The 17770-nt window shown below is 49.5% G+C and overlaps 1 protein-coding gene across 1 annotated transcript in view; it reads right to left on the bottom strand.

Annotated features, from left to right (window-relative positions):
- The window catches only part of SLIT3 (slit guidance ligand 3), a 611722-nt gene that overhangs the window by 96020 nt on the left and 497932 nt on the right, over positions 1-17770 (bottom strand). The window contains exons 13-14 of the mRNA XM_022595144.2: positions 6367-6510; positions 4731-4894 (exon numbers count right to left, since the gene is read on the bottom strand). Of these exons, the coding sequence (XP_022450852.2) occupies positions 4731-4894; positions 6367-6510 (308 nt within the window). The remainder of the gene's footprint in view (positions 1-4730; positions 4895-6366; positions 6511-17770) is intronic.

Consider the following 17770-nt stretch of genomic DNA (forward strand, 5'->3'; position numbering starts at 1 on the left):
TCCCTATTTCAGCCCAGATCTGCTACCTGGAGTTGGAGGTGCTCTGTGAATCCTTCGAGACTCCCACCCGCCCCCACCCTTCGTGAGGCTGGACCGAGAGAGGCGGGTCTGGCGGGTGGTGGGCTGCGGTGCTCCAGAGCAGAGAAGAGGTGTCCAGCGGTGGCGGGCCATGCTGCAGGAGAGCGCGGTGCTTTCCGCGGTGCTTGACAGAACCATGTTCCGTTTCCATCGTTCCACCACATGGTTAGATCAAGCACAAAGGAAAGCCCCGCGGCGACTGGTCAGAGTCAAGGTCAGGAAGCAGCGTCAGAGAGAGGACAGGAGCGCTCAGAGGAAGCAGCGTGGAGAAGCGGAAGCCGGAGCAGGCCCCCACTGAGCGTGATTAGTACCGAGAGCGGGGTTCCACAGGAGCACGTCCGGAGACAGGAGCCCTACCGCCCTTCACACCCCGCCCCGGGAGAGACACAGGAGGAAGGGAGAAGAACGGGTGGGAGGCCACTGGACATCCCTACTCAGGAGTATCAGGGTAGAACAGACCCTTCCCAAGGGGAATTATGACCACAAATGTCTGGGATCGTTTCGCAGGCCTGAACTGAGCCTCTGAACCCCATTCAATCACACCGTTAGATGTGCCAAGACGTCGAACTTAGCAGAGGCATCTTCCGCATTGTCTGCTGCCTAGGGCCCATCCCGTAGCAGAGTGGTTCCGTGACAGGCTGTTCCCCCGGCGCCTTCCGTAAAGAGACAGGTCACGGTTCCTAGTGGTCTAGCAAAGCTGCAATGCTCTTCTTTAGAAAAAGTCCCTCTGATGTCTCCTCAGTATCCTTCAAGGCCCCCAGAAACCCCTGGCTGACGGATGTTCATCACAGATCAATCAAGGTATAGTAGAGAAGGGGTGTGACATTGAGACAAAATACATGTTCCTAGCAGGGAGAAAGTTGGGGAAGCCCCAGGGCCCTGGGTTTGGGACTGAGAAACCCACAGTCACAATGATCATGACAAGGAGGCTCTTTCAAACTAAGAAAAGGAAAGAAAGTGGAAGATACCAGCTTCTAGGGTCCTTCCTGACTTCCGCCATGACTGTAAATCATGGAGTGGGCTGGGGAGACCAACAACCAGTTGTTCTTGATGCCATGGGCCCAGGGAGGGTGCCCAGCCTTTACACCCTTATCTGCAAAAGGTCAGCGGCCGTTTTTATGAATTTCCACCCAAGCCGTGAAGAGATGTGTGCATCTTGAAGAGACCAGAGTCAGGGCATCTTGAAGAGACCAGACTGGGACCCTCACTGCCCTGCCCTCTGACAGGAGCGACGGGGTCACCGTTCCTCCACAGTGTGTTTTTAGGACAAGGTGGTGGCAGCACATTGACGTGTACAGGTTATCTGTGATGACTGACTGGTTAGTCCAAGTCACTCCACAGCTCCGGATCTGGCTCCACCTCCTGCTAAGCCCTCCCATCCGACCGGCTAGAGCTGGCCACTATAATTTAGACTCAACTCTGCTTTGAGCGCCTCCAGACAGGCAGGGCTCTGCGAACACTCTGGTTTGGGGATTTCGTATTCAAGTTTGATCAGGTCCTCAGCACCAGTGCAGGGAAAATCCAGCCCTTTCATGCCCCTGTCCCCAAGCTTTAAAATTCCCCTCCTTCTGTTTGGTTTCCTTCAACAGAAAGAAATGGAGGGGCCCAGGAGAAAGTTATCAAGAATCTTCTCAGTATATCAGAAGTCCTGGGTTACAAATCTTGTCCTGAAAATACCACTCTATAATCTTAGATAAGACTTACTGCCGTGTGAACCTCATTTTCTTCCTCTCTAGCATGGACTGGGTAATCTCTGGGGGCTCTAAAGTTTTGTGATTCCCTGAGAAGTGTCTTACTCTTTGCCATCTTTGTACAGATGAGGACAGGGGTTACACCACTCTGTACTCTTCACCACCAGTTTCTTCTTGCCAACTGGATCTCCACACACAAAGTGGGGGAGGCATGACGGAAGGCAGACAGCATTTTGCAACCGCCAAGTGCTCCCCCGAGGACGGGCTTGGGGTCTCAGGCAGCCAGATGGTGCCTTTTGAGGAGGCCTTAATCTGATGGTCAGATTACCCCAGCCGGCAGCATTCACCTCTAACCCGATCTTGCTGCCCAGGGCGGCGGATACAGCTGATAGAGGCAGACACAGTGCAGCTGGGAAGCCAGATGCCCAGCCTAAGGAGGAGCTTTATGCGTTGCAAGAGCAGCCCTCAAATTGGCTCCTAATTACATCAGCTGTCTTTGCAATGGGAGTGCTTTTAGGGGAAAGTAAAAAGCAGACTTATTATCTGTCAAATCCAGTACGTGTCACCTGCCCCTCCTTCTTTCTTCTTGAGCTTCCTGGAAACACAGAGCTTTAGAGATATGGCTTCTGCATCCCTCAGTGCTAAGCAGGTCTGGGCCCCAGTGCCTCTCAAAGCCAAGGCCTTTGGAGTGCACCAGTAGCTAGCTCTCTTGACCTCTCTTGTCTGTAGCTACATAAAATAAGAGCATATAGAATGTTATATGTTAGGATCATCACAGCTCTAACTTTCTCTACCTTTATAGGAATAACCTTTCTGTTTAGTATTGATGTATAAAAATTTTTTTAGACAGGGTCAATCCAGAAACCCTGTCCCTTTTCCTTATTTGTGTCTTTTTAAAATGTCTAATCATTCCTACCCCACATAGGAAAAGAAGCCAGGGTTCCTCCAGTGCAAAGATAGGTAGGTAGTGGCAGATCTAGAGCTAGAGCTAAGCTCTACTGTTTCTAGGTCTACTGGCTGTTTTCCTCTTTCTCCTACTTACTTCTGTCTGTACCTCATCCCCAAACCCAGCCTACAGTCATTCCGAGGCAATGGCTGATCCCTGGGCTGATTTCGTCCCCACCCTATGCCCCAGGGTCTTGGCATCAATCGGGATCTAGAGATCATGATGGGACCACCCCACCACCAGCCTCCAGACTGAGGGATCAGGGATGGCAGATGGCACCCTGCCCTCCTCGGCCTCTTATCACCCCTCTTCTTGGGCACAACTGCTGTTAGAGGTAATTAACTCAGCCCCAGCCAGACATGGGTAGGAAGAGAGGAGGCAGAAGGAGCAAGAGGTGTAAGTCATGAGGAAAGGGACCCGGGTACAAGACGGTTGTGCCTCAGGGCACAGCTCTGGGCTGGGAGCGCATTTTCCTCCCTGAGATGCTGCGGCCCCAAGAGGGAACTTAAGGAAAGAGTTCAGGGCCTGAGGTTGGGGGCGGGGCCGTGAGGCTGGGGAAGGAAGTCATCCAAGCAGCTGGACCTCTTTCCCCAATGGTCCTTCTCTCCTACATGCCGCGTGGTGTTGAGGAGTGAGCCAGACCTGGGGTCCGAGCCTGCCTTTACCGTTTGCTTGCTGTGACCATGGGGTGCCCCCTCACCTCTGAGCCCTCAGCTCCCTCTGCTGCAGCAAGGGGACCTCTCCTGCTCATCTCACAGGACTATTGGAAAAACCGAGTCAAACTAGAAGCCCTGAGCACAGTGCTCATCCGCGGCAAGGAGCTGCTCTCGTAACCGACATCGTTATTCTGGGGAAGGCAAATTGAGATCAATGTCTCAGACTGCCGCAAAGTCCCTGGGGTCCCTCCAAGCCCTCTCAAGGTATTTGCTTCTGGTGAAAAAAATAAAACAGCTCAGGCTGATCATTCTGGAGGCACGGACTGAAGAATCCGACTTTGAGGTCAAGAACAACGTGAAAGAAGTGGAGGTCTGCCTGCCGGTCTTCTCCCGGCGACTAGGGCCGACACTAGCCTTCTCCCCAGGAAAACCCACCTACACAAGATGCTCCGGGCAGGGAGAGAAGAACAGTTCCTGCTGACACACAGATTGTGAGGGTTGGCTTCACCCCATCTCACTACATCATGCTATCAACGTCTCACCATTGGGAGCACAAAGCAGCTTGGTGATTTTTTTCCAGTAGCAAACAACACAAATGATAGTCATTTTTAACTGCCTGTTCATCCAGCTCTTGCATCAAGAAGAGCAAGTTCTCTTTCCAAGATGAGCTGAGAATTCCCCTGCCATTCACCAACCCCCCTCCCCATTTCATTTCTGGGTGCAGTAGGGAGGAAGGTTTCTGGAGAGAGCTTGGGAACTAGAGAGCAAGGCTTTGCTTTCTTTCTGAGCAACACTCTTTGCTGTTCTCTCCATGATCAGAAGGCACCCATCTGGGGTGGAGGAGAGAGCAAAAACGTCTGTGAAACCTAGAATACACTGTGGTCCAAGGGCTGTACCGAAGGTGGCCATAGAGGGGGAGAGGAGGCCCCCAAGGCTCCATGCTTCCTGCAGCCTGGCCTGGGGTATATTTATTTCTCTATCTGCCACTTGGGGAGCGTGATTTGGAAACTAACAATACAAAATAAATAAATCATGGCCTCTCAAGATCGCATGTGTCCAGGCTGCCTCATCCCCTCATTTCCACCTAGCTCGGGAGATGGGCTGCTGCCTGGGTTCTGTCTCTCCCCAAATCACCCGCCTTCCTCCCCACAATGCTTTTATTGTGTGTGTGTGTTTTATTTTAAATCCATAAGCTAATTGGTTTTCTGCAGGGCTAACTGAATTTTCCCAATTTAATTTGCAAAGATGATCCCCAGGAGCCATTACAGCGCGCGCTGTCCTCCAGATTGGATTACTGGCCTCTCCGGGGCTGCTGTACTCTGAGTCGGAAGGTGGGGCCCTGCCCCATAAGCTGATTACCTGAGCAGCGGAACTTCTTGCTCTTGATCTGGCCGATGCGCTTGTTGGCCAGCCGGCGCGGGCTGCTGCAGCGGGCCCCGCTGGTCTCGATGGGGTTGTCCTGAAGGTAGTCGGCCAGCCACTTCAAGTGGCAGTCGCACACAAATGGGTTTTGGGCTAAGTGGCTGCGAGAGGGACGGGAGTTAATCAGATGGGACCCCTGGTGCCACGTTCCGCCACCCCCCTGCCTGGTGCTAGGCTCTGGCGCCAGGCTCCCTCCTTCATCGCCGCAGGAGGCCTCGGGGGAGGTGGAAGCTGCTCTCAGACAAGACCCGGAGAGGGGGCCTGAGGTCTGCTGTCTGCAAAAGACAGTCACAGGTGCAGCCGGCATCCCGCCTGGGGAATCAGCCTTCCTTACTCTCCCCACCTGGGTCAGGACCCACCCCTGATCGTCTCCAATCTCACCCACCCCAATTTTGAAGGGCAATGAAAGTTGCAGGCTTAGGGTTTATGCTGAGAGCAGACTGAATTTTATTTCTCCAAGCTCAGGAACACCCGGTACATAAAGCAGCTGGCATGGTGTCGGGCACAGGGTGGGTGTTCCATTTATAGTAGCGGGTTTTGTTCTTACCATCCTCAGCATCACAAGGGCAACAACACCATGGGCCTGGCTTCCCCCGGCTCAGTGAGAAAACTGTCCAAAGCACCACACTCAGCGCTCAGCACGTGGTCGGGGTTCAATGTGTAGCAGCTGCTCTTACCCTTTATTGGCTCCCGTCTCTGGCTACAGGGGCAGTAAGTTCCAGATGACTCAGAAGGGCTCCAGAAGCCCCCAGGCTCATGGTCAGGCTGGGGGCTGGAGCTAGGGTCTAAGCTTAGGGGTGGAGCCATCCAAAACACGGGCTGAGATCTATACTCAGGTGTCATCTATCTAACGGAACTATTTATGAACGTCTGCAGTGCTTGGGAGTGAGGAACTCTTCCCTAACGAGGGTGTTGAAATACTCCCGTATTCTGGTACAGTGTGCCTGTACCAGAGGCTTGGTTTTGTGGGTGTTGGTGGGCAGCAATGGGTTATCAGCAGAGATGGAGCCTGCTCAGAATACAGTGGCCACAGTGGTTAAAAGAGCAGGTGAGCAGCCACTCGGCCTGGATTCAAATCCTGCTTCTTACTAGTTGTGCAACCTTGAATAAGTTACTTAACTTCTCCGTGCCTCTGGTTTCCTCACATAGAAATGGGGGATCACAAAAGCACCTACCTCCTAGGGCTGTTGTGAGGCTTAACTGTTTGGATACAGGGAAATCACCCAGTGGGGCACGGAGCATGGTATGAGAGATTAGTACAGGTGAGCTAGCCCTATTATGATTTAAAAAAAAATTGTTTTTTCTTGGGCAAGCCATGCAGCATGTGGAAATGGTAGTTCCCTGACCAGGGATCAAACCCACGCCCCCTGCATTGAAAGCGCAGATCCTTAACCACTGGACCGCCAGGGAGGTCCCAAGCTAGTGCTATTATTAATATCCCGTTCTCGCTGCAGGCTCCAGGATTCCTCCTGGACGTGCTCACTCTGCCTTCATTTTGAATGTTCTCTGCGACTACGTGTTTGGGGTTGCTGGCTGCCTGGGCACGCGCTGGCACTCGAGGTGGCATACTCACAGAGTCTGGATGGCCTGCAGAGGGGCAAAGAGCCCCTTGCTGACGGTCTGAAGCTTGTTGTCGTATAGGGAGAGCAGGTTGAGGTTCTGCAGGTCCTGAAACGTGTTCACCCGTAGGCAGTTGATCTTGTTGGCATTGAGGAGCCTGCAGGCAGGAGAGAGGCTGGTGACTCACTAATCCTTGTGATGACCTGCAGTGCTCTCCTTACAGCAGGGGCTCCGGCCCTCAGCAGAGGAAGAGAGGGACTCGCATGCCTGTGGCCACCGAACCTCCGAACACGTCCGGGCACTCATGCACCCGGTCACCACGGATGCTGTGTCGCACACCGATCACTTGGAGACTTGCCCTGCACCCGTGCTCTCGGAGAGAGACCTGAAATGGCACCCTGTGTGCTCCACTTTCTGCTTTAGCATGCAGAGCTTCCAGGACTCAAAAAAAAAAAAAAAAATCATTTGGCACAATTATTTGGATGCTTTAGCTGATTGACTAAGGGTAATTTTGATTCAGAAAATTCCTTAGAGTTCTTTTGGATCACTGATCCCGTTGGAGAACTGATGAAAGTTATAGGTCATCGTCCCAGAAAAAATACAGCCGTGGGTAGGCATGTGTGCACACACATACACATCCTTTCTCTCTCTCTCACACATAAACACACACACACAGACACATCCTTTCTCTCTCTCACACACACACACAGAAACACAAACACACACATGGATGGAGTCCTGCGTGATTCCGCAAATACACCACGCATGTTCTGAACACGCTCTTTACGCCTTTCATAACGTGATTCCTTCTCCTCCTCTGTATCTGAGCCCAAATGTCAGCTCCTCAGAGAGGCCTGTCCTGACCCCCTCATCTCCAGTACGACCCCTACTATTGTCTCTCATAGCCCCCTATTTATTTCCTTCGTAGCATTTCTCAATTTATGGTTAGAGGATATTTGTTTGTTTTCTTGTTTATCGTTTGCCTCCCACCCAAGACGGTAAGTTCTATGATGGCACAAATGACATTATTTTATTCCTCCCTTTATTCCTAGTGCTTAGCACAAGCATTTATTAAGAAATACACTCAACTCCATATGCAAATCCAGGGGGTCACTCTCCTCTAAGGTGACACCTATCCCCCAGGGTCAGCCTTCCTATCCACGAGGGACCCCGTTCTGCTATGGTTTTAGTTCTTCAGACCCGCCCCGGCCAACCAAAACCAAAAAAAGGAAAAAAAGAAAGCATAAAAGGAAGCTGTGTTTCTGGTGAAATGCTGGTCCATCCTAGGTGATGGAAGTGTTTTCCAGAATGGGGCTGGCAAGGCAAGCACTTTGGGTCCTACAAATGTCCTTTATGATCCTAGACTGACTAGCTGTGCCCTTGAAGCTCGTGTAAAATCACTGCTCACCCACTCTTGAATGAAAGTGAGGGGGTTACTAAACTAACCAGCAAAAAGCTGGAATTTAAAAAATTTCTCTTATCAATGCTGGCTCAGAGCTTCCCTCATGGGGAGGGACCCATGGGATGCATCATGGCTGGCTTGCCTCTGGAGGCTCTTGATGCCAGGGTCCAGGGGACTGGAGCTGGTAACGGAGGGGCTGCCATGGGAGCTCAATGACCCATGCCCCCACTCCCTTGCTGCAGGCCCGTCCTGTGAGGCAGGCAGCTGTGGCAGTGACAAGAGGAAGAAAAACTGACGTTTAATCTGGCTAATAACGGTCAGGGTCCCAAGGGTTCACACAGATGTCCTCCTGCCTCCCAGTGGCAAAAAAAGCTCACGTTGCTAGAATACTTTTCCTGTTTTCCAGCGTGCTTTCCTGACATCCTTTTATTCTCACAGTAACCTGGGCAGATGGGCAGAGCCAGCCTTGCACGTTACAGTTGAGGAAACTGAGGCTGAGAGATTGGTGGGCTTGTTCAAGGTTACACGTTTCCAAGGTGCATGCTGGATGCAGTTATGGTACTCTAGGTCTCTGGAGGGTTTAGTTTCTTCTTTATGAATGCCTCATCTACCCCACCCATCTGTCTATCCCCTTTGTAGCAATTTCCCCCAAGAATTTACTGTGCTTTGTATATTAAATTTTAGTCAAAATCACTCTCTTTGGGGGGTATTTCAGGGAGGATGCTATGGAACAGAGAAACAGGGAGAATAGCGAGAGGATCCAACAGGGCTAAGTCGCCACAGGTCAGGAATGAACCCTTCACACACACACATTTTTTGGTTCTCTTGTTTAAAAAGAAAGATAAACTATGCGGTAGATGATTTGTTCCAAAGCTGGATGTTCAGGGCCTTCTGAGGGCATCATCTTGCTAGGAAATACCGAATTATCAGTAAAGAGACCAGGTCAGAAATGCCAATCTCATGACCTGAGGATAGAATCCTCCCTGCAGCATCTTGCAACATCCCACATGCAACTCCGTTCATTCAGCCCTCCCAGTGTGTTAAAAACTGGGAAAAAACTATAATGAGGTATCACCTCACATCAGTCAGAATGGCCATCATTAAAAAGTCTACAAATAACAAATGCTGGAGAGGGTGTGGAGAAAAGGGAGCCCTCCTACACTGTTGGGGGGAATGTAAAATTGGTGCAGCCACTATGGAGAACAGTATGGAGGTTCCTTAAAAACCTAAAAAAAGAGTCACCATATGATCCACTCCTGGGCATATATCTGGAGAAAACGCTAATCCGAAAAGATACATGCACCCCAATATTCATAGCAGCGCTATTTACAACAGCTAAGACACGGAAGCAACCTAAGTATCCATCGACAGATGAATGGATAAAGAAGATGTGGTATGTTTATATATATATATATATATATATATATATACACACACACACATATATACATACACACATACACACACACACATATATATATAAAATGTAATATTACTCAGCTATAAAAAGCTGAGTAATATATTATAAAATGTATATATATATAAAATGTAATATATATATAAAGTATATATATTTATATTAAAAATATATAAAATGTATATATATAAAACATAATATTACTCAGCTATAAATATATATATATAAAATGTAATATTACTCAGCTATAAAAAGAATGAAATAATGCCATTTGCAGCAATATGGATGGACCTAGAGATTATCATACCAAGTGAAGTAAGTCAGACAGACAAAGATAAATATATGGTATCACTTACATGTGGAGTCTAAAATATGATACAAATGAACTTATTTACAAGGCAGAAACAGACTCACAGACATAGAAAACAAACTATGGTTACAAAAGGGGAAAGTGGGGTGGGGAGAGATAAATTAGGAGTTTGGGATTAGCAGATACAAACTACTATACATAATGGAAAAGAATTGAAAAAGAATATATATACATATATGTGTATAACGGAATCACTGTGCTGCACATCAGAAGCTAACAACATTGTAAATCAACTACACTTCAATAAAGAAAATTGGGACATTTCTCTCTCTCACTCACACACATCATATTTCTATTTTCTCTTGAAAAAAATCAGAAGCTCTAGTAACACTGGGCCCACTGGAGGCAGCCACGGGGTGGCTGCCCCCTTTAGATAAGACATATGCTCTGTTTGCCACAGTCCTCACTATTCCCTATTGTATGCCCTTCACAAGTTTATTCTACTGACCTTGCCTGAGGAGGCATTTAGATTTGAGACTCTAGTGTAGATTCATGAGCCCAGTTGCTGTACGTGGTTCTGGGGAATGCCAGACACTGGATAAGGCGGATGGCTATGGGGAGAGAGGAGTGCAACTCTGATCTGCCTTGAAAGGGTATCTAAACTGCAGGCCACTCTGGCAACCCTCCTCACCCATCAGAACTATCGAGGCTTCTTTTTCTGCCCACTTTCTTGTTCCCTATTGCTCCTAGATCTCTCAGCATGAGATGTTATCGCAAAGATGTAAGGCATCAAAACAACCCAGGCTGGCACAACTTTGAGGCAAAGATAGCGCATATGCAGGAGCAAAAGGAAACACAAAAGGGCAGAGTCTCCCCATCACTTATTCTCTCCCAGGATGCTTGGCTCCCTAAGGCAAGATGCATCGGTGCAGGGAGAGATAAAATTAAGCTGCTTATCCAGATTTAGATGCCGAGGACAGCCTCACTGATCTCCAGCACAGGCGACATCTAACAGCCTGTCTTTCTGTCCTCTATCCCAAATTGGCAGCTACTCAACTGGGTCTGGCTTCCATGAAAGGATCTCTGAGCTCTCTGGTACATGGACAAGAGTTGCAGGGGAATTAAACAAACAAACAACATCCTAATCACTTGTAGAGACGTGGATGGACCTAGAGAGTGTCATACAGAGTGAAGTAAGTCAGAAGGAGAGAAGCAAATATTGTATAATAACGCATATATGTGGAATCTAGAAAAATGGTATAGATGATCTTATTTGCAAAGCAGAAATAGAGACACAGAGGTAGAGAACAAATGTATGGATACCAAGGGGGAAAGGGGTGGAGTGGGAGGAATTGGGAGACTGGGACTGACACATATACATTATTGTTACTATGTATAAAATAGACAACCGATGGGAACATACTGTATAGCACAGGGAACTCTACCTAATGCACCGTGGTAACCTAAACGGGAGGGAAGTCCAAAAGGGAGGGGATATCTGTATGTGTATGGCTGATTCATTTTGTTGTGCAGTGGGGGCTAACACAACATTGTAAAGCAACCATAGTCCAATAAAAATTAATAAAAAAAAACACCCTAAAAAATAAAAATAAAGAAAAACCACCCTATGATGGAGCAAACAGAGAGTAAACAACTATCTGAAATGGGGTTCAGCAATTCTGTGAGAAGTTCTGAACATAGGCCTTCTCCCTCTTTCACTGGAGGGATTGATTCTGCCTCTTTCTCCATCAAGGCTGCTTGATCTGTCCCAGTTCATTCCCCCTTGAGAAGCAGTGGTGTAACCGCTGTGTGAATTAATACTAATGCAGCATCATCTCCAGAGACCACAGCTCTGTGTGCAGCCCTGTGCCAAAGGTTTTCCAAAGCACTTTCCGTGTAGTGTTTTCTTTCACCCTCACAGCACCACTATGATTGTCCTCATTTTCCTGATGAGGAAACTGAGGGTCAGAGTGGTGATGGATTTACCCAAGGTTGCCCAGTGAACTTCCAGCCTGTCCGACTCCAAAGCTCCTCTCTCATCCACTATGTAAAATCCATCTTCTCATTCCTGTGCCTGGTGGAAGGTGTTGCCTGTTTCTGGGGAGTGGCTGTTTTTGCTAGCTTCGGAATGCACCTGGGCACACTTCAGGTTGGGTCCGGAAGACTGCTTGCCTCTTGGTTGTGTAGAGGCATCAGGAGTCCTGCTGACTCTTAGGGAGAACCCAGCACCAAGCTGCTGCGACGGGATTGCTCTTTGAAATGCTCACTAAACTGCCATTGGCACCATGGCAGGCTCCTCGCTGAGTGGCCTGCACCTGTGCAAAGCAGGATCTCAACCTTCACGCATCGTTGGCTAACCGCTGATTTAGGAGCTGGTATGTTTGGCTCTGTGCTCCCCTCACCCTGAATTCTCACTCAAGGCAGACCAGGGGACAGCGACGAAGCAGAGGCAACAGCATCCCTTATGCAAGATGGGATGCTCCAGCTCGCCATTCAAGAGGCTGCCTGGTGCTCAAACTCCGAATTTTGATGCCCCCCAACTAGATCTCGGCTTGATCCGTTATTGGATCCAGCGAGGGGGGAGGGGTTGGGGATGTACCGTGTTCATCAATATTTCCCCAGAAGCAGATCCAACCATCTTGCGGGGCCACCCGCTCCCAGACCCACCTCCCAAAGGAAACGTGGAGGTCATATAAACAAAAGAGAGATGGTAGTTGGGCGGGGGTGGGGCTGAGAGGATCAGGCCAGGTTGAACAGCTGGGACCACATGACCTAACAGGTAATAAGCACTGTGTGGCCAGGCACTCGCGCAGCTCCTTACAAATATTAACTTATGGAATCTCCATCTGACAGGTGATGAGACCCCTGGGACTCAAAAAGCTTGAGTACTTTTGACCAAAGTTGCACAACTAGTAAGTGGTAGGTTGAGATTTGGATCCATGCTATCTTATTTTAAAAGCCTTTGCTCCAGGCTTCCCTGGTGGCGCAGTGGTTGAGAGTCCGCCTGCCGATGCAGGGGACGCGGGTTCGTGCCCTGGTCTGGGAAGATCCCACATGCCGCGGAGCGGCTGGGTCCGTGAGCCGTGGCCGCTGAGCCTGCGCGTCCGGAGCCTGTGCTCCGCAACGGGAGAGGCCGCAACGGTGAGAGGTCCGCGTACCACAAAAAAAAAAAAAAAGCCTTTGCTCCCACTCTTCCACTCTGGCCTGTGAAGGGACTGTGGGAAGCGCCCAAAGCTTGTGGAAGGAGGTAGAAGTATGTTTTTGTAGCCACTCCCATTAACTTAGTGATGATTCTACAATAAGACGAAAGCAAAGAGCCACGCTCCCGCCAGAGGAAATTACGGAGAGTGCGAGTACACATACATCACCTTCTAAACTTACGTCTAAGTGTTAGCTCTACGAGGCACTCTTTCCGCCCTCCCCTTCACCGAGCCCTTTCAGCTTCCACATATGTTCCATGTCAAGAGGTATTAGCACTCAGCCCATTGAGTAACCAACCTAACGATGCGGAGGAGAGAGAATCCTTTCCAGGAGCTGTGGCCTTCAGAAAAAGCAAGGCAGGAAACAGAAGCCATTGGGAGCCTCAGAGCTGGAGCGGGAGGCGGGGGGAGGGGGAATGAATAGCACAAGTCCTCAGTCTGGGCTAAGGAGGGCTCTTCTGATTCCAGTCCTGCTGGGGGACCAGGCCTGGCCCGGCCAGAAAAGTCCCAGGTGCTCTCATCGCTCATAGCAGCTTGCAGCCTCATTCACTCAGGGTCCAGGTAATAGGGGGAGATGGGCCACAGGAGGGAAGTGAGGTCCACCCTGACCTGTGAAAAGGACCCCCACACCCAGTCTCCCTAAAGAGGCCACATGGTTGGGGTTCACTTTGTAGCAGCTGTTCTTACTCTTTATTGGCTCCCGTCTCTGGCTACAGAGGCAGAGGACCACTGAGGCCCCATTTGTAGCTACTGCCCTTGCCCACGTCGCCTCCTCCAAGAAGATTCCCCTGAGCTCACAGCCTTTGCCGCAAGGTTTGGAAAACACAAACATCTGGAATCAGGCTTAATGATAAATTGCATCAAAATCACCTAGGTAATGCCAGTGGTTCACATATTGATTCAGTGGCCCCAAGCTCTCATTTGGGTGATATTTATATTCTCCACATCTGCCCAAGTGTCTGCGGAAGACAGCGGTTTAAGGCTACTCCTCCTATTTATACGGTGTTTGTCTGCAAACGCCAAAAGCATATTCCAAACCTGGAGTACAAGGTCTTCTCAGAAAACGTGTCAAGAAAGAGCGCAGCAGCCCCTTCCTGCAGAATACGTGAAGCCCTTCCGGGAAAGACCACGGGATAGGAAGATGGGCACAGGCTCCCCGCCAGGCGGGGACTTCATGGAGCCTCCTTTTCTTAAAGTGACACTGGCGGAGGGGGGGGTGGGGTGGGGGGGGTGGGGGGGCGGGTCAATTTCTGTTTCGTAAACATTCAGATGCATCCATAGGAAGGGAAAGATGTACCAACAAGCCCATGGCATAACCCTTTCTCTGGCTCCTCCTGTAGGGGAATCATTTTTCAGGAATGGGTTACAAAGGCTCTCTGTTATCAAAAAAAGTTCTCTGTGTATCCCTGCAAGTATTTCCCACTATTAAGCACTGGCATTAACTATTAGTGAGGCTGCCAATTAGGGGAGCCATTCTGGACCTCTGATTAAGCTGCAGGATTTAGAGTTAACCCCTCTCATTATTGTGTCTTTCTCTTTTAAAAAAATTTCTTTAGAATTAACCCTCTGCCACCCTGAAATTCTTTATCTACTAATTGTAATAAGGACCACTCTCTTGCCTTAGAACAAACATGCTATTATCTTTCCCATATGAAATACGGGGGATTTATTTTGACCTTTGGCAACCTCCTGAGGCTGGACATGGGGAAGAACCTGGTGACATCTGGTGCCACGAGGTCAAGGACTTCTGACCCCGCCCAGAATCTTCTCTGAGCCTGTGAATGGGTGCTGTGGGCCACGTCATGCTAAACACTCACACAAAGAAACAAGAGGAGCCCTCCAAGTCCCTGGGGGCAATGATGACGCTTTCTTCTCTCCTGATAATGACTGCACTGCTGGTCATGGGCTGTGGGTTGTCATGGTGACTCAAACTGAAGTGCAACAACAGGGTGGCCTGTCTGAAAAATAGGACCTCCTTTGAATCCACAGATATAGGAGGGCACGAGGAAGAGGGTGCAAGCAACGGGGACCTCCTAAGGTAATCAGAGGGAAGCTGAGCTTCTGAGAGACCGGATGAAGGGGCCATCACCTGCTCTCAGGAGATCAAGGGCCTCACCTAGTGTGACCTGGCTTGCCCCTTCCCTCCCCAACAGCTACTAGGGTAGAACTTGCCTATCTGACTGCTACCTGGTTACCAATCAGTCCTTTAAGAGGGATAAACCATTCACTCAATGACCAAAGCATGGAATGATTCCAGAATTTAAGTCCCCTCAAGAGCTTTCCTTAGGAAGTTCCAGGTACACAAGAGAGGGAAGAATTCCTCCCTCAAAAATGCATCACAAAGGAAGTCTGCTTCTACTGCGGGGGAGAATTCTCATCATCTCACCTCAACCCAGTCTTTAAGAACAAGCAGCTTCTTTTTTTTTTTTTTTTTTTTTTGCGGTACGCGGGCCTCTCACTGTTGTGGCCTCTCCCGTTGCGGAGCACAGGCTCCGGACGCGCAGGCTCAGCGGCCATGGCTCACGGGCCCAGCCGCTCTGCGGCACGTGGGATCTTCCCAGACCGGGGCACGAACCCGTGTCCCCTGCATCGGCAGGCGGACCCTCAACCACTGCGCCACCAGGGAAGCCCAAGAACAAGCGGCTTCTTGATTGCCCTCTTACAGGGCTCAGCTCGAACTTCAGTGGGGTGAGGACAGTCAACCAGAGGAAGTTCCATGGGAGACAGGGGTCTGTGATTTAGACTGAGGCTTAACAAGAGGAGCTGTTAAAGCATCAGTTCCACAGTACTCCCTCCTTGGCTTGAGCCAGTGAGGAATTCTTGTTTCGTGTATCACAAAACTAGCTCTGCAGATTGGCCCATGACTGGGTCAGAAGCAGATATCTCTGGTGTGGACTCCAGATTCAGACTGCTTGGGTTCCAACGCTCCATCACTTACATGCTGAGAGACAATGGCCAAGTTACTTAACCCGTCAGTTGCTCAGTTTCTACATCTATAAAATGGGCCTCTGAACAACACCTCTCTCTTAGCATGGTTGTAAAGGTTAGATGAGGTGATGTATATGAAGTTGCTTAGCACAGGTTCTGGAACATATTAAGTATTCAATGAATGGTAGCTGTTGTCATCAGGAGCAGTAGTTGTACTTGCAAAACAGCCGATAAGGGAAAGTGAGCTATAGGGAGCGGAGTTTTGCTCACTGCCCTGTAACTGGCATGTTGCTTGGAAAACTCCAAGATGCTCCAGTGGTCTTGTCTGCCTTCCAAGAAAATCAAACAACAGGTGCTGGGCTGTCTTAACTTATTCCAGCCCTAAGACAGTCTGGTTTGGTTAAGACCTCCCGGAGCAGGTTTAACATCGACCGGAGCCAGCATTTACACGAAAGCTTCCACCTCAAATGACTGCCTGCCCCACTTGAATCCCTCTTCCGTGCATATGCCATGCAATCAATGAGTACTAACTGCATGTGCCGATCCCCCGGGGGAGCTGTAATGGCGCAGCTTACTGCTGCCCATCAGAGGGGAAAGTGATGGCTCCGGAGACACGGTGACTGCTTGCTTCCCTTGCCTTGGGGAGGGCTGACCCCTGAGCTGCAAGGTGACATATCTGGGGGCACTCTGGCTGGCTGCACACTCAGGATCATCATCTCCACTCACATCCTAGAAACCCAGGAGCCAGGGTGGGCAGGGGAACGGCAAGTTTCACTCTGTTTCTGGTGAGGAAGGGCATGGACGGAGCCTGGGAGAAGAGGACAGGTCACTTCTCGGGTGATCAGAGCTGGGCGCGCATGCCCAGTGGCATGTCTGGTCCTAACCTTGGATTCTGAGATGTCTCTATGTGGGAAATTTCAGTTCTCTGCAGTTTAGGAGGGAGTCTCTAAACACACTTCTTGCCCTACTGGGCACCTGACTCGTGTCCCAGTAGCCTGTTTTAAGGAAGGAAACTGACAGGCTCCCCTGAAGATCATAAGGGTTGTCACTAATAACAAATGTGTGTTTATACAATGAAAGTCTGCAGGAACTGAACCAGTTTAGGATTAATTACAGGGAGACATACTAGCTATTTTCAAACACTTGAAGAATATGAGAATAGTCTTTTCTGAGTTTCCCAGAAGCCATTACTGAGGTTTAGTATAAGAAAGAGCTTCCTAACCTTCTAACTACACTGAGAAAACTTATCACAGAAACTTATCAGCAAAAGAGCAGTAGGATTTGTCCCAGGGTGCATGGGACAGGTTTCCATACCAGCTGGGTGAGAGGCTGTCCTGGAAGCCCTGAAGATTTTGGAAGTCCAACTAAAGGAGGGGACTCTTTTGAGGCTGACACCAAGAGGATAGGGGTTTGGGGGTCCTTCCCAGGACTGCTGAAGCTTGTCCATGGAGACCCATTTGCTGCAGCCTCTGAGAAACTCTGAAGACTGAGACATTCTCCTATCAGCATTGGCCATCTGCCCGAATAAACAGGGCAAGAGAATGACCCAGGAGGGCTGGGTACAGAACAGGCTGGGCAAGTGTGGTGGAATAGCTGAAAAGTTTAGAGAAACAGGGAAAGGGGAGATGGGCAGCCAGGACAACCAACTACAATGCACCTGCTTTACTCCTGGTAGCATCATGACAAGTGCCAGAAAGGAAACATCCAAGATCATTTTGGGTGGCAGAGACAGCTTGGCTTTGTGATGCACCCATAACTTGAGAGATGGAGAGAGAAGAAAAAAACACAAACCTCTTGCAAAAAGTCTTCGAGTCAAAGGACAGGAAATTTCCCAGACTAGCAGGGTATTCTAATCAGAGCCTTCTTATCGGAGTGTCTCCAGTCTAACAAGGAGAAATCCAATCTACTGCGGGCTGAACGCTAAATTAGATCTAATCAGGACCTGCTTTCTAACTGCTCAACAGCAGGTCAAAGCCCAATGATGGCTACAGTTGCTGGTTCTTTCTGGAAAGTGAGGTGGCCTGAGTTGTGTCAACTCTCGGTCTCGAGAGAAGGGGGGATGCTTTGTCTTTACTCCCAGCTACTCAACTCCCTCTGCTCAAAATGGTGATACTCAACCAGAGTTGCCTTCCCCGTCCATGCGAAGTCCTGTTAACTCCA

The sequence above is a fragment of the Delphinapterus leucas genome, chromosome 3 (assembly GCF_059928025.1).
Source record: "Delphinapterus leucas isolate spDelLeu-1000000601 "Yukka" chromosome 3, BTC_Dleu_Yukka2, whole genome shotgun sequence".
In the NCBI taxonomy this organism is placed as follows: domain Eukaryota; kingdom Metazoa; phylum Chordata; class Mammalia; order Artiodactyla; family Monodontidae; genus Delphinapterus; species Delphinapterus leucas.